Raw genomic sequence first — 16,915 nt, forward strand, 5'->3', positions numbered from 1 at the left:
GTTACCTATGAGGACCGTAGCAGCCTGTAGAAGATATAGTGTAGCCATTTATTTTGTGGTATAAACTGTAATTATAATGAGAGAAGAAGGTTACTAAAAGCTAGGGTCTTTGGGGATGTTTTTATGGGAGAGAATAATCTTAAGGTGTAGGATCATTAGATCAGCAGAAGGGAGATGAACGAATTTCAAAGAAAAAACAGCAACAATGAAAGAATATATTCAGGATGAATATGATTTATTTATGGGGGACATGAGGCATATATTCTAAATTCTTACAATGGAGGATATCTCTTAGAAATAATTAAAATAATGCTGAACTGATAAAATGGAAGATTACAAAATCCTTGAAAGTCAGACGGAGTATAAATATGATACATTTTAACAAGTAAGATAATGAAAGTACTGTTTAAGGGCCTATTAGTTTGATTAATTAACAGACTTTATTTTTTAGATCAGTTTTAGGTTTACAGAAAAGTTGAATGGAAAGTACATAGAGTTCCCATGTACTCCCATGTACTTTATAGCTCCCCAGCTGTTTCCCCTGTTATTTTCATCATGCATCAGTGTAGTAAAATTGTTTGTTACAATTGATGAGCCAATATTATTACATTATTATTTACTAAATTCCTCAGTTTACATTAGTGTTCACTCTTTGTGTTTTATATTCTATAAGTTTTAAAAAATGTATAATGACATATACCCACCATTACAGTAGCATACAGAATAATTTCACTGCCTTAAATATCATCTGCACTTTGCTTATTTATCCCTTCCTACCTGCTAAACCCCTGGCAACCACTGATCTTTTTACTGTCTCCATAGTTTTGCCTTTTCCAGAATGTCATATAGTTGGAATCATACAGTTTTGTAGCCTTTTCAGATTGGCTTCATTGAGTTCATAATATACACTTAAGTTTCCTTCATGTCTTTTCATGGCTTGATAGCTCATTTCTTTTTATCACTGAGTAATATTCCATTGTATGTATATAACATAGTTTGTTTATCCATTCACCCATTGAAGGAAATCTCTCTTGCTTCTAAGTTTTGGCAACTATGAATAAAGCTACTGTAAACATTTGTGTAAAGGTTTTGTGTGGACATAAAGTTTTTACTCATTTGGTTAAATACCACAAAGCACAATTGCTGGATTGCCTGGTAAAAGTATGTTTAGTCTTATAAGAAGCTGCCACACTGTCTTCCACAGTGACTGTGCCATTTTGTTTTCCTGCCAGCAAAGAATAAGAGTTCCTGATGTTCCACATCATTGCCAGGATTTGGTGTTGTCAGTGTTTTGATTTCTAGTGTGTTAAAGATATGTGATGGTATCTTGTTGTTTTAATTTCAATTCCCTGTGACATACAGTGTTGAATATTTTTTTCATATGCTAATTTTCCATTTATATACTTTCTTTGATGAGGTATCTATTCAGGTCTTTTGCCCATTTTTTAAATTGGGTTGTTCATTTTCTTATTGTTGAGTTTCAAAAGTTCTTTATGTACTTTGGGTACCAGTCATTTATCACATATGATGTCTTTTGCAATTCTTTTCTCTCAATTTTGGCTTGTCTTTTGATTTTCTTAACAGTGTCATAGAGCAGAAGTTTTTAATTTTAATCAAGTTCAACTTATCAATTTTTTTCCATGCAATTGTGCTTTCGGTGTTATATCTAAAAATATTGCGAAACCCAGGATCACTAATATTTTCTCTTATTCTTCTAGCTGTTTGATTATTTTGTGTTTTACATTTAGATCTATGCTCCATTTTGAGTTAATATTTGTGAGGGTATAAGATCTGTGTCTAGATTTATTTAAATTTTTTTTTACATGTAGATATCCATCTGTTTCAGCATCATTTTTTGAAAAGACTATCTACATTGAATTACCCTTATTCCATGTTAAAGATCAGTTAACTGTACTTGTGTAAGTCTATTTCTGGGCTCACCATTCTGCTTCATTGATCTATTGGTCAGTTCTTTCACAAATACCATACTGTCTTTTTTTAAAATTTATTTATTTTTCATTTATTTATTTTTGGCTGCATTGGGTCTTCTTTGCTGCACATGGGCTTTCTCTAGTTGCAGCAAGCAGGGGCTACTCTTCATTGAGGTGTGTGGGCTTCTCACTGCAGTGGCTTTTCTTGTTGCAGAGCACGGGCTCTAGGCATGCAGGCTTCAGTAGTTGTAGCACGCAGGCTCAGTAGTTGTGGCTCGCGAGCTCTAGAGTGCAGGCTGAGTAGTTGTGGTGCACTGGCTTAGTTGCTCCATGGCATGTGGCATCTTCCCGGACCAGGGCTCGAACCTGTGTCCCCTTCATTGGCAGGTGGATTCTTAACCACTGCGCCACCAGGGAAGTCCCACACTGTCTTGATTATTGGAGCTTTATAGTAAGTCTTGAGGTCTAGTAGTGTCAATCTTCCAATTTCGTTCTTTTCCTTCAATATCATGTTGGCTGTTCTGGGTCTTTTGCCTCTTTATATAAATTCTAAAATCAATCTGTAAATATCTACAAAGTAACATTCTGGAATTTTGATTGAGATTGTATTGAAATCTATCAAGTTAGGAGGAGGTGATATTTTGACAATATTGAATCTTCCTGTCCATGTACATGGAATATCTCTCCATTTATTTAGATATTCCTTGATGTCTTCATCAGAGTTTTGCAGTTTTATTCTTATAGATCTTATACATATTTTGTGCAGTTTATACCTGAATATTTCATTTTTTTCGTGTTAATGTAAATGGTATTGTGATTTTAATTTCAAATACCAATTACTCATTACTAATATGTAAGAAAACAATTGACTTTTGTATATTAACGTTGTAATCTGCAACCTTGCTATAATCACTTATTTTAGCAGGTTTTTTTGATTCTTTGAGATTTTCTTCATAGACAGTAATGTCATCTGTGAAAAATACAGCTGTCTTTTTAAAAAATTTCTTCTTGTATAGCTTCTATTTTCTCTTCTTGCCTTATTGTATTAGCTAGGACTTCTAATATGATGTTGAATAGGAATGATGAGAGGCGACATCATTGTCTTATTCTTTTTTTTTTTAACATCTTTATTGGGGTATAATTGCTTTACAATGGTGTGTTAGTTTCTGCTTTATAACAAACTGAATCAGTTATACATATACATATGTTCCCATATCTCTTCCCTCTTGCGTCTCCCGCCCTCCCACCCCTCCAGGCGGTTACAAAGCACCGAGCCGATATCCCTGTGCCATGCGGCTACTTCCCACTAGCTATCTACCTTACTGTCTTATTCGTGATCTTAGTAGGAAGCCATCTATTGTCTCACCGTGAGGTACAATGTTAGCTATGGGTTATTTGTAGATGTTCTTTATTAAACTGAAGATGTATTCCCTTTATGCCTAGTTCACTGAGGTTTTTACGTTGAATGGCTCCTGGATTTTGTTACTTGCTGTTTTTGCATCTATTGATATGATCCTATGATTTTTTTTCTAGCTTGTTGAATTATGTTATTTGATTTTGAAATATTGAGCCAGACTTGCATAGGTAGATTAAATTCTATTTGGTCCTGTTGTATAATTCTTTTTGTACATTGTGGGATTTGATTCACTAATATTTTGATGAGGATTTTTGCATCTGTATTCATGAGATATTTTGGTCTGTAGTTTTTCATTCCTATAGTGTCTTCACCCGGTTTGGGTAGTAGGGTAATGCTGACTTCATAGAATAAGTTAGGAAGTATTTCCTCTGGTATTTTATAGAAGATATTTTACAGAATTGGTCTCATTTGTTCCTTAAATGTTTAACAGAATTCACCAGTGAACCAATGTTGGGCCTGGTGCTTTCTGTTTTGAAAGATTATTAATTATTTATTCAATTTCTTTAATAGATGTAGTCCTATTCAGATTAACTGTTTCTCCTTTTGTGAGTTTTGGTAGATCGTGTCTTTCAAGGGGTTGGTTCATTTTCTCCAGGTTATCAAATTATGGATATACAGTTGTTCATAATATTCCTTTATTATCCTTTTAATGTCCATAGGATCTGTAGTGGTATCGTTTCTGATATTAGTAATCTATGTCTTCTCTCTTTTTTTCTTAGTTAGCCTGGCTAGAGTCTAATCAATTTCACTGATCATTTCAATGACCAAGCTTTTGGCTTTGTTGCTTTTCTCTGTTGATTTCCTGTTTTTAATTTCATTTATTTCTACCCTAATTTTTTTAATCTTTTCTTCTGCTTACTGTGGATTTAATTTGGGTTTTTTTGTTGTTGTTTGTTTGTTCGTTTTAGTTTCCTGAGAGTATTGATTTGAAATCTTTATTCTTTTCTAATATTTTTCCCTAATTTAGTTGCATCTCACAAATTTCGATTTGTATTTTCATTTTTGTTAAGTTCAAAATATTTTCAGGGCTTCTCTGGTGGCGCAGTGGTTGGGAGTCTGCCTGCCGATGCAGGGGACACGGGTTCGTGCCCCGGTCTTGGAAGATACCACATGCCACGGAGCGGCTAGGCCCGTGAACCATGGCCGCTGAGCCTGCGCCTCCGGAGCCTGTGCTCCGCAATGGGAGAGGCCACAACAGTGAGAGGCCCGCATACTGCAAAAAATATATATATATATTTTCAGTTTATTTCTTGAGATTTTGTTCTTGACCCATATATATTTAGAAGAGTGTTGTTTAACCACCACATATATTAGGAGTGTTCCAGCTGTCTTTCTGTCATTGATTTCTAGTTTAATTCCATTATGGTCTGATAACATACTTTGTGTGATTTCTATTCTTTTTAATTTGTTAACATATGGTTTTAGGCCACAGAATATGGTATGTCTTGGTGAACGTTCTGTGTTAGCTTGAGAAGAATGTGTATTTTGTTGTTGTTGGATGAAGTAGTATATAAATGTCAATTGGATCCAGTTGATTAATGGTGCCGTTCAGTTCGACTATGTCCATACTGATATTTTGCGAGTCTGCCAGATCTGTCAATTACTGATAGAGGGATATTGAAATCGCCAACTGAAATAGTAGATACATCTGTTTCTCCTTACAGTTCTATCAGTTTTTGCCTTATGTATTTTGATGGTTTGTTGTTAGGCACACACACATTAGGATTATTATGACTTCTTGGAAAATTGACCTGTTTATCAATATGTCATGCCTCTTTATTATCCCTGATATTTTTTTCCTTAGTATGAAGTCTGCTTTGTCTGAAATTAATACAGCTACTCAAACTTTCTTTTGATTTATGTTAGCGTAGTATGTCTTTCTCCATCCCTTTACTTTTAAAGTATCTGTGTCTTTAGATTTAAAGCAGGCATCTTGTAGACAACATGTATTTGGGTCTTATTTTTTCTGACAGTCTGTCTTTCATTGGTATAGTCAGATCATGGATGTTTAATGTGATTATTGATATAGTTGGATATCTATCATACCTACCATATTTGTTACTGTTTTCTATTCATTGCCCTTGTTCTTTCTTTCTTTTTTTTGTCCTCCACTTGTTTTTTTCTGCCATCTCTGGTTTTGAGTGACCATGTTATATGATTGCATTTTTCTCCTCTCTTAGCATATCAGTTGAACTTCTTTTTTTTTTTTTTTTTAACTTTTTTAAGTGGTGGTCCTTGAGTTTGCAGTTACATTTACCACTACTCTAAGTCTACTTTCAATGAGCTTGGGAAAGTTGGGAAAGTTCCTTATAACAGGGTTCCCAGTTCCTCCCTCCTGACCCTTATGCACTGCTGTCATTCATTTCAATTATCCATAAGCTATGATCACTACATACACTATTGCTAATATGATACGGAACAAACTGTTACCTGTTAGATCAATTAACATTAAGAAAAATAAAATATTTTACTTTATCTCCATATATGCCTTCTCAAATGCTCTTTCTTTCCTTATGTAGATCTGAGTTTATAACCTAAATAAATTTCCTACTTTCTGAAGAACTTCTTGTAACATTTCTTGCAAGGCAGGTCTACCAGAGACAAATTTCCTAATTTTTGGTTATCTGAGAAAGTCTTTATTTTTCCCTCACTTTTGAAGGTTGGTATCACTGAATACAGAATTCTAGGTTGGTGGGGTTTTTATCTTTCAAAACTTTAAATATTCCATTGCACTCTATCCATGCTTGCATAGTTTCTGAAGAGTAGCTGATATAATTCTCATCATTGCTTCTTGATAGGTAAGGGTATTTTTTTCTCTGACTTCTTTAAAGAATTTCTCTTTGTCTTTGATTTTCTGCAGTTTGAATATGCTGTTCCTGGGTGTGGATTTTTTAGTTTTATCTTGCTCAGTGTTCTCTGAGCTTCTTGGATCTGTGGTTTGGTGCTTATAATTAATTTTGGGAAATTCTCAGTAATTATTGCTTCACATATTTCTTTTCCTTTTTTATTGTTCCACAATTCTTGGATATTCTCTTCTGTCTTTTTCATTCTTTTTCGTCTTTTCATTTCAGTTTGAGAAGTTTCTGTTGACAGTTCTTCAAGCACTGATTCTTTCCTTGGTTGTGTCCAGTCTAGGGACTTCCCTGGTGGTCCAGTGATTAAGACTCCGTGCTTCCACTGCAGGGGGTGCAAGTTCGATCCTTGGTTGGGGAACTAAGATCCTTCATGCCATGTGGCATGACCAAAAAAATAGGGGGAAAAAAAGAAAGGTTGTGTCCAGTCTATTAATGAGCCCATCAAAGGCAATCTTCATTTCTACTACAGTGTTTTTGATTTCCAGCATTTTGATTTTTTTCTTAGTTTCCATTACCCATCTGTTCTTGCATGTAGACAACTTTTTCCATTTGACCCTTTAGCATGTTAATCATAATTATTTTAAACTCTCCATCTGGTAATTCCAACATCTCTGCTATATCCAAGACTGGTTCTATGCTTGCTTAGCCTCTTGCATCTGTGTTTTAAGTCTTTTAGTATACCTTCTAATTTTTTGTTGAATGTTGGACATGATGTACTGAGTAAAAGGAACTGAGGGAAATATGCATTTAGTGTGAGGTTTTTTGTTTGTTGTAGGAGTTAGATTGTGTTTACTGTTTGCTGTTAGTATAGGTATTAGAGGCTAAAATTTCCTCTAGTGTCCTGGTTTTTGTCTCTGCTGTTGTCTTTGGGCTTCCCTTGAGAATTCTTCTTAAATACATTCTGAGATGTGCAGTTATTTTAGTGTATTCCCTTGTTATGATATAAGAGCCCTTTTGATGTGGTGGTAGGGTATGGGAGTATGGGGAACATTTTGTAGTCCTATGATTAGGTCTCAGTCTTTTAGTGACCCTGTGCTCCTTGGCTATGTCCTTCACAAGTGTTTCTCAGTCTCCCTCTCCCCTTAAGTGAGATGGCAAGGCTAGGAAGCTGGAGTTGGTTTTTTTCCCTTCCCCCAGGTCACTTAGGTTCTGAAAAAAAAAAATGGTTTTTAGGCTCTGGTAAGATAGTTTCTCTTGAGGCAGGCCTGGTTAAAAAGAACAGAATGCTTTTTGGTTACTTTTCTTCTCCTACTGAAGGAAGCAGGAGAGGGATTTTCTCTAGTCTTTGCTGTAAGAACCTGGTACTGTCATATAAGAGTGTAGGAGACACCTTCCCCCCAGAGACTGGGTCCTCCTGGAGTTTTTAACTCAAACTGGTCTACACTAAGCTTCCAGCATTTCATCAATTACTTTACTGGTATATTTTTCTACCCTGGCACTGGTTCCCCCAGAAGTTTCTGCTCTGGTAGATTGTGGTTCTCAGGAGTACCTGTCTGTCTTTCCATTTTGAGGGATAATAGTTTTCCCTGTGACCTTAATTCTCTGATGAATCTAAGAAGAGTCGTTGATTTTTCAGTTTGTTCAGCTTTTTTTCTTATTGTGAAGATGGGAGTGATGTCTTCCAAGCTGCTTATATGTCAGACCAACAACTGGAAGTATGCAATGTTTGTTTAATTACAATTTTCAATTACAGCTTTGACTTTTTTTTCTGAATAAAATAATTGAATGGAATTTTCATATATTGTACAATAGTTTTTTGCACAACCAGTATAATAAAAAATGATTGCACAATTATATTGGTAATGAAGATTAAGTATTGTACCATCAATATATCAATATTTTTCACATTTTTTTAGGGTGAGATGTAACTTAATAGCTTTTCTAATTGCTATATACTGGTAATTCTTTATATTATGCCCTGCACGGCCAAGGAAACACTCTTTAAGAGCTCTCCACCAAACAATTTCACTCATAATTTCCTTCCATCTGGCTAGCAGTTCATAGATATTCATTGTAACTTTCCTTGCCTTTCTATCTCAGTGTCCTCTATTATCTATGTAGTCCTCTGTCAATTTTCAACAAGTTATTGGCATTTGATCAAGAATAATAATCTTACCTTATTTTTCAGCAGTCTACCTCATTCTTAAAAGTCTTTTAGATAAACCTTTTAATTAAAGCATTTCTGTAAGCCTGAAAAAAATTGTCAGAAACCACACAGTCCTGTGATATGGCCATTAGCAGGTCCTCTACTATCTTCCCCTAGCCTTCTCTTTGTTAACTAATGCTTGAGTTTCTTTCCTTGTCTAGATGTAATTATAATATTTCTGAAAAGGGGTAGACAGCATCAGTCTTCCATGCTTTATATCATATTGGATCATCTAGTAATCAACAAAAAAAAGCACTACTTAAAATTGCTTAATGTATGCAGTCCACAAGTGGCATTTCTTAAAATAAAAGAAAAAAATGCTTAATGTATTTGGTTTTTGTTTCTGGTTTTTATAGGAGGAACTCTCTGGAATGAAAAATAGGGTACAAGTAATTGTGCTTGAAAATGAAAGGCTCCAACAAGAGCTGAAATCTCAAAGGCAAGAGGAAGCAATGAGGGAACAAACACTTCTGGATGCATCTGTGAGCATTTATTTAAACGATTAAACTAAAATACATAGTTTGAATATTGCCTCCTACCCTTTCCCCCTGCCTTCTTAACTGCATAGTTTTTTTTTCTGGCAGTTCGGCAGAAGTGCTATGCTGGTATTCACTTGGGGCCTCAAAAATTAAAATTCACTGTTTTAATTTATTGGTGGAATGAATCCTCAAATGAAATGATGTAGTGATACCTAATATCCACTCCAGTTTCCTTTCTGAGCATACCATTTATGTTTTTTCCATATGGAAAGAGCAGGTCTGAAAGCAGGGAGTATGTAATATAGGAAGAACTTGGTTAAATCCAGCAACTGTTCAGAACTGTAGCTTAGATTTGTGTTGTATTTCTCTAAATTTTCTTTGAACTTTCAATTCCAATAAGTCTAGTTAGCATGGTGTAGCAGGAAGAACACTGACCTGAGGGTCCAAGATTCAAAATGTTAATCTTCCCATTGTCCCTAACAAGCTGGGTGTTGAACAGGTAATTTTATGGGACTTTCAAGCATGAAACCTCATAAGTCCTCTGTTTATTTATTGGCTTTTGAGAAATTCACCAATATTAGCAGTTCTTAATCTTTAATGTGAATGACAGTCACTTGGGATATTTGCTGACAGGCAGATCCTGGGCTTCATTCCCTGAGAGTCTGATTCAGTTGGTCTGGGCTAAGTCTTTGAGTTAAAAATATGAATTATTAGCAAGCTGCCAAAGTGAGTCTAGTATCAGTGGAGCACATTTCGAGGAACAGAGAATTAGATGATCTCTATAATTCTGTGACATAAAATTTTTATGATGATATTTAAATAAAGTTTAAGCTTAATATCTTTTTATGAATTATCAGAGATACTTTTGCCTTAAAAATGTTTTTTACTCTTTTGCTATGGAATGTAGTTAATCACAGCTTATATTATTATATTAGTAATATTAGTACTTAAAAATTTCATCTTAGTTTCTTATTATTTTGGTGTCAATTTGAAAATGATATAGCCTTATAGAAAGTACTTAGAAGTAAGTTCATTTTTAAAATAAGTATATTCTTTTGCTTTTCCTCCAAATATGCAGCGAACAGTGACTCAGTTATTCATAGTCTTCAATATTTATACAATGGAAAGAAGTGGAAGATGGGGAAGTGAAATAAGAAAGGAAATTAGGCAGACAAGTGAATCAGAGGGCAAGAGAAGTGAGTAATGCAAAAGGGGAAGGAAATGATGGTAAACGCTCACATGCTTTGCCATGTGAACAAAGGAAACTTGCTAAAGAAAACTACAGATATACAGATTATAGAAAGGATAATGTTGTAGAGAGGTTTTTGTTTAAACATTCACATGAGCTAAAACATAGTGCTAATATTGAAACGGTTTTTGCAGATGTGTCAGGTGACCTTGATATCTATTTTAATGTTAGTCTTCTGTGTTATTTTGTTGTTACAGAATTGTTGCCCCCACTTTTTACTTGTGTAGGTGAATTGAGGCATTTCAGCAACCTATGCATGGTGTTGTATTGAGAGTTTTGAGGTAAATGAAACTATTTAGAATATCTTGAATATAAACAGATCAAGAGATATTATCTTCTTTTTTTCTGCACTCTTTTTAATGAGCCTATTACCATGTTGATGGTAAATCTTGCCAAAGCTGTTGGCAGATTTGAATATATATTTTCAAAGTTTCTTAATGCTTTCTTTGGAAAAACAATTGAGATAGTTATATAGTAATCATTAGTATTTATTGATGACTACATGGCTGTGATATGCCAGGTACTGTATCAAGTACTTTCTTTACATTATATTATTTCCATTTTATGATAGCCACACAAGGCAGGTGTTGTTATATCTATTTTCAGGTGATTAAATTAAGGTACACAGCAGTTAAGTAACCAAAGCAACTGGTCTAATGTCACAAAGCTGGGACTCAAACAAAGGACTATCTGACTCCACAAATCCATCTACCTGGCCTCGAATTACACTGCCTTTCTGCCTAGATTAGGAATAGCTCGTCAATATTGAACCAAACCATCTTCGTTTGCCATGGACTGGGACTTGGATGGCAGCCTACATGACTTTGAGCTTTTAGCCTAGTTTATGACCTAGCAGTTGAAGAAGCAAGCAGATTATTTCTAAAAAACTAAAACCATTCAAAGAGTATTTCATTTCCATCTTCATTTTTCATCATTTTTCCTTCTTAAGGGGCTTTTCTTGAGAGTTCAAAAAATTATATTAAAATATGCTTTTTATTAGAAAATTTGGCATGTGTGGTCAATCAAAGATCTAGGAGATTTTTTTTAAAGTAGAAAATTTCTGAGCCATTTCTTTCCATGTCTCTTCTCATCCCCGTCCATTCCAACCCCTCCCCTCAGTTAAGAAATCAAAGGTTTTCAGTGATCTTCAGGGATGTAAATGTAATTTGATTTTTGAAATCTTGGTCAAATATCATTCGAGTTTTTTAAAAGCTATCTGTGAAAGAACAAAGTGTCAATTAGATTAGCACTTCTTTCCAAAGAATAACAATATTTTATATCAGAAGTCAGTGATCTATAGTCTACATACTGTCTCCAATTTCTCCATAGGAAATTACACCACCCTCCTTCATTGCTCTGCAAGACTATTTTGAATGCAATCACATCTTGGGTGATTTTTTCCCTATCTACAGAATCAAGTTCAAGCTTATTAACATTGCACGCTTTACCTTTCAGACCCTTATTTAACTCTCTAGCTTCTTCCTTTTTTTGTTTTTTAATTTTTTTATTGAAGTATAGTTGATTTACAATGCTGTGCCAAACTCTGCTGTACACAAAGTGACTCAGTTATACACATACAGACATTCTTTTTTTATATTCTTTTTCATTATGGTTTATCACAGGATATTGAATGTAGTTCCCTGTGCTATACATTAGGATCTTGTTATTTATCTATTCTAAATGTAATAATTTGCGTCTACCAACCCCAGAGTCCCAGTCCCTCCCTCTCCCTCCCTCCTCCCCCTTGGTAACCACAAGTCTGTTCTCTATGTCTGTGAGTCTGTTTCTGTTTTGTAGATAGGTTCACTTGTGCCATATTTTAGATTCCACATATAAGTGATATCATATGGTATTTGTCTTTCTCTTTCTGCCTTACTTTACTTAGTATGATAGTCTCTAGTTGCATCCATGTTGCTGCAAATGGCATTATTTCATTCTTTTTTATGGCTGAGTAGTATTCCATTGTATATATGTACAACATCATCTTTATCCATTCATCTGTCGATGGACATTTAGGTTGTTTCCATATTTTGGCTGTTGTGAACAGTTAGAGCTTCATCTTCTGACATTCATTGCCTTGTGCTTCAACCTTTAGTAATGCTGAATTGCCTACAGGTCTCTGGCAGGCACCATGCTGTTTCACGCCTCTGTGAGTTTTCTCATGATGTTCTCTCTTCTTGGCATGCCCTTCCCATCTAGCTTACTCTTTTTCACCCTTCAGATATCATACCAGTGTCAAAACTTCTCCAGAAAACTTTCCTTGAATCTCCAGTTGCTCTTAGTATCCCTCTTCTGTTCTGGCGTAGTCCCCCATGCACACCTCTGGCCTAGCACTTGCCTTGTTAAATTGAAATTATCTGCTTGGGTGTTTCTCTTCTTTATTAGTCTGTAAACTCCTTGAGGGTAATATTGGTCTTGCTCATTTTTACCCCCCTCCCCAAGCTTTTAGCACAGTGCCTGAACATAGTAGGTACTACACGGATGTTTGCATTAAACTGAACTTCCCAAAGAATATGGAATAGAACAGAATACTACTTTGGATGAATGCAGTTTACTACATTCTAACATATGACACTGCAGTATACTTCTGTGTTTGGGGACATGTCCTCTCTTATTAATACTACTGTGTCCCTTGGCCCTTAGCAGGAGTTCAATAATTACTTGTTGAATAAATTAATATAAGTATTTTAGTTCTTGATTCACACATAAATCACCCAGTTCTTTGGGCTGCTTATTTCATTGAATGTTGAAAGAATGCCAAAGTTTGCAAGCTGACAGTGGGCTCACCAAATTCAGTCTGTAGGCATGTTTTGTTTGTTTGAAAAAACTGACTCAATATTTAACACTGTTTCTGTTGAGGAGCCAGATATCTGCCTCATCTTTTTAAAAATCAAAAGATTTTTTGGTAATGTGAGTTGGTATTCCCACATGGTAGCAATTGACTGAAACTGAGTAGTGACTACTTCCTTTGGTTGCTCTGTCATGGTCCCAACCATTACTTTCTGAGTCCTTGACGTTCAGGCTGCATGTCAGTTCTATTTATCACCATGCACTGTTTTTCTTATTGAAGAGAAATAATTTTCTGAAAAGGCAGAAGAGCATAGTGGTTTAGGACTTTGGAGCTAGAATGCCAGGATTCAGATCCTAGCTCTGCCACCTATTAGCCGCGTTCTACCTCTGTGACTTTTAGCAGTTACTCTGTGTGACTCAGTTTCCCCATCTATAAAATGGAGATAACAGTGAAAATTCTCTCATAGGATTGTTGTAATGCTTAAATGTGTTAATATATGTGGAAGACATAAAACGGTGTCTGGCACATAGTAAACATAAACATCATATGTATTATTATTATTAGTCATGCCTTTATGAAATGTGGAAAATGAAAAACAAACTAAGAGAGGTTTATGTGTTTCAAGAGTATAGGTCTTCAAAGAAGTAAGAGATAAGTTCATTTGTTCAATATACTGATATCTAGCCCTCTTTGCTCATTTACATTATTGCCTGTACCTATAGGAATGTGACTTTGTAACACTTGTTTGGAATATGACCCTAATAGCTTGAAAATGTAAAATAATTCTTGATTTGTATTTAGAAGCATCTGCTCTTTTTCTTATTCCTTTCATCACAGATAATAATCAGTATTCCATTTGTAAAGTATATATATTGATTTAAAGTTAAAGGTTGAATGCAAGTACTTTCACATTTTATTTTAGGGAAATATACAGAATTCTTGGATTACAACAGGTGAAGATTCTAGGGTGGATGAAGCTGCCAAGAGATCATTTTCCCATGGCAATGCAGATATTATCAAAGCTGCATCTGCTAGTGAGGCTGAAAAATGGAAACTAGAACTGGTGAGTATTTGGGTACTTTTCTCTTAGGCATCTACGTTTTTGGGTACTTTTTTATTGTGGTAAATATATATAACACAAAATTTGCTATTTTAACCATTTAAAAATTTAAGTGTATAATTTATTTACACTAAGTACATTCACAGTGTTGTGCAACATCAACACTATTCATTTCCAGAACTTTTTCATTATCCCAACCAAAAACTCTACCCATTAAACAATAACTCCCATTCGCTTCTCCTTGCAACCCTTGGTAACCTCTTCTACTTTCTGTCTTTGAGTTTGCCTATTCTAGGTACTTCACGTAAGTGGAATCAAATAATATTTCTCCTTTAATCGGGCTTGTCTCATTTAGCATAGAGTTTTCAAGTTTCATCCATGTTGTAACATGTATCATAATTTTATTCCTTTTTTAAAAAATTGTATTTATTTATTTTTGGCTGTGTTGAGTCTTCGTTTCTGCACGAGGGCTTTCTCTAGTTGCAGCGAGTGGGGGCCACTCTTCATCGTGGTGCACGGGCCCCTCACTGTCGTGGCCTCTCTTGTTGTGGAACACAGGCTCCGGATGCGCAGGTTCAGCGGCCATGGCTCACGGGCCCAGTCACTCCGCGGCATGTGGGATCCTCCCAGACCAGGGCCCAAACCCGTGTCCACTGCATTGGCAGGCAGATTCTCAACCACTGCGCCACCAGGGAAGCCCCTCATTTCTTTTTAAGGGTAAATAATATTCCATTGTACATATATACCACACTTTGTTTATCCATTCATTTGTTAATGGATTTGGGGGGGTTTCAGCCTATTGGCTGTTGTGAATAAGGCTGCTATGAACATTGATGCACAAGTATCTGTTTGAGGCCCTACTTTCAAGGCATTTGGGTATATACTCAAAAATGGAATTGTTGGATCATTTGGTAATTCTTCATTCTTTTTTCTTTCTGCTTCTCAGACTCAATAATTTCAATTTTCCTATCCTCAGATTTACTGATTCTTTGTTCTGCTGCCCATATCTTCCCTAAAATCTCTTTAGTGAATTTTTCATTTTAGTTTTAGTTGTTTTCATCTCCAGAATTAGTTTGGTTCCCTTTTATAATTTGTTTTCCTGACTTCCTTTAGTTCTTTGTCCATGTTTTCTCTTAGCATTTTGAGCATATTTAAGACAGTTGTTTTAAAGTTTTGGTCTAGTAAGTCTCATGTCTATAGTTTCATAAGCATGGTTCCTGTAAATTTATTCTATTTCATTGAGTGAGCCATGTTTTCCTCTTTCTTTGTATGCCTGGTGATTTTTTTTGTTGTTGAAAATTGAGCATTGAAGTGTTATACTGTGGTAACTCTGGAAATCAGATATCCCATTTTTTTAAGGTTTGTTGTCTTTTTTATTGTTGAAGGCTGTAGTAGTCCTTTTGTTTTAAGAGTTTTCCAAACTATTTCTGTAGAAACTATTCCTTGTCACGTGTGATCATTGAAGTCTCTGTTTCATTAGCTCATAGTCAGCTGATGTTTGACAGATTTCTTTGCCAGGAGCTGAAACAAACAACAACAAGAAAAACACCAAAAAGCCCCCCAAAATAGAAGAACCAACTCTCCAAGTCTTTGCAGTTTGGCTGTGCTGGTCTTCACCATTCAGCTAGGCTTGCTCTGAGCCTAGAGATCAGCCTGAGTGAAAGCTTCAGGTCTTCTTAGGACTTCCCTGAGCATGCATTTTCCCTGAGCTTGTTTGTGGCTTTCTAAATTCCCCCTATACACAGATGCTTTTGAATGTCCTAATTTCCCAAAGAGTCTAAAATAATTCTATTTTAAGATCAAATGATACTTTTAAATCCTCTGATCTGGGTAAAAACAACACCAAAAATGGAATGTTCTAGGGAATATAGAGGGAATCACAGTTCTGCTGTCATTATCATCTACAGGTGTTGTTAGTTTCCTAAAGGCTCTTTCTGGCCCAAATTTTCCTGCTCTTTCTCATTCCCTAATCCAAGCTTTATTCTACTATTTAGGAAAGAGTTCCTTTCTTTAAAAAAAAAATCTGAAAGACTAAATTATATGTTTTTTTCCACCTGAATAAACTATAATATCTACTTAATACCCATAGGATTAAGACCAATCTCCCAAGCCATCTACAATTTACTTAAAACTACATTTCTAGACTCACTTCTCACTCTTCTGTCACGTTCACAAGTATTGACTATAAGCATGCAGACCACTCACTACTTGCTACTTCATAAACTTATTTCCCAATTCCATTTCTCTTTGAAGAATTGACTTTGGTTTATGCAATCATCCCTACCTAAAATGTTTCCTTCTTATCCTCTACATATTGAAATGTTTCCAGCCTGCCAAACTTAGTTCAAGTGTCCCCTCCCATTCTACCTTCCCTGATTACATGCTTCCATTCCTCGTTTTCCCACATTAGAATTATTTTCCCTCTTATGTCTTCTCTTATTGTTCTATTTATAACTATTATAGGTTCATTTTTTTTATCCTGTGTGTTAAAAGTCACATCTGTGTGCATTTGTGTGCTTTATATTCCAAATCTTTCTCACTTTTTTCAAGGATTTCACTCTTACACTTACCTCCTCTTGTTCTTGTATCTTTTATCCCTCGTGACTGGTTTATTTTCAGCCAAATATGTGCTTTACTAGCTCCCATCTACAAAGCAAACAAACACAAAATATATTCTCTTCGTCCTACATTTCCTTTGAACTATCACCCAGTTGCTTCCCCTCATACCAACGTCTTTCCAAACAGTTGTCTATACTCATGCCTCTGTTCTTCACCTCCCATTCTCTCTTCAACATACTTTATTTGAGCTTCTCCCCACCTATATTCCCCTAAAATGTTTCTTTTCAAGGTCATTAATAACCTCCACATATCAGTCCTCATCTTCCTGAACCTTGGAGCAGCATTCTGTAATATGTACATTAGTTGATCATACCATCCTTTGATTTTTCTAATGAAACAATTTTTTTTTTGTGTGTGTGTGTTACGCG

The 16,915-nt window shown here is 35.4% G+C and overlaps 1 protein-coding gene across 13 annotated transcripts in view; it reads left to right on the top strand.

The window, feature by feature from the left end:
• The window catches only part of SDCCAG8 (SHH signaling and ciliogenesis regulator SDCCAG8), a 267,820-nt gene that overhangs the window by 30,585 nt on the left and 220,320 nt on the right, over positions 1-16,915 (top strand). For 12 of the 13 annotated variants that reach the window (XR_007478804.1, XR_004479471.2, XM_004284509.4 and 9 more), the window contains 2 exons: positions 8,706-8,831; positions 13,791-13,931. Coding sequence is in view for 10 of the 13 variants with exons in the window: in XM_004284509.4 (XP_004284557.2) it covers positions 8,706-8,831; positions 13,791-13,931 (267 nt within the window). In the remaining 3 variants the exon portion in view is untranslated. Of the gene's footprint in view, positions 1-8,705; positions 8,832-13,790; positions 13,932-16,915 lie in introns of those variants that run through there. The other variant, XM_033414408.2, reaches the window with a different exon arrangement.

This window comes from Orcinus orca, chromosome 1 (assembly GCF_937001465.1).
Source record: "Orcinus orca chromosome 1, mOrcOrc1.1, whole genome shotgun sequence".
Lineage (NCBI taxonomy): Eukaryota > Metazoa > Chordata > Mammalia > Artiodactyla > Delphinidae > Orcinus > Orcinus orca.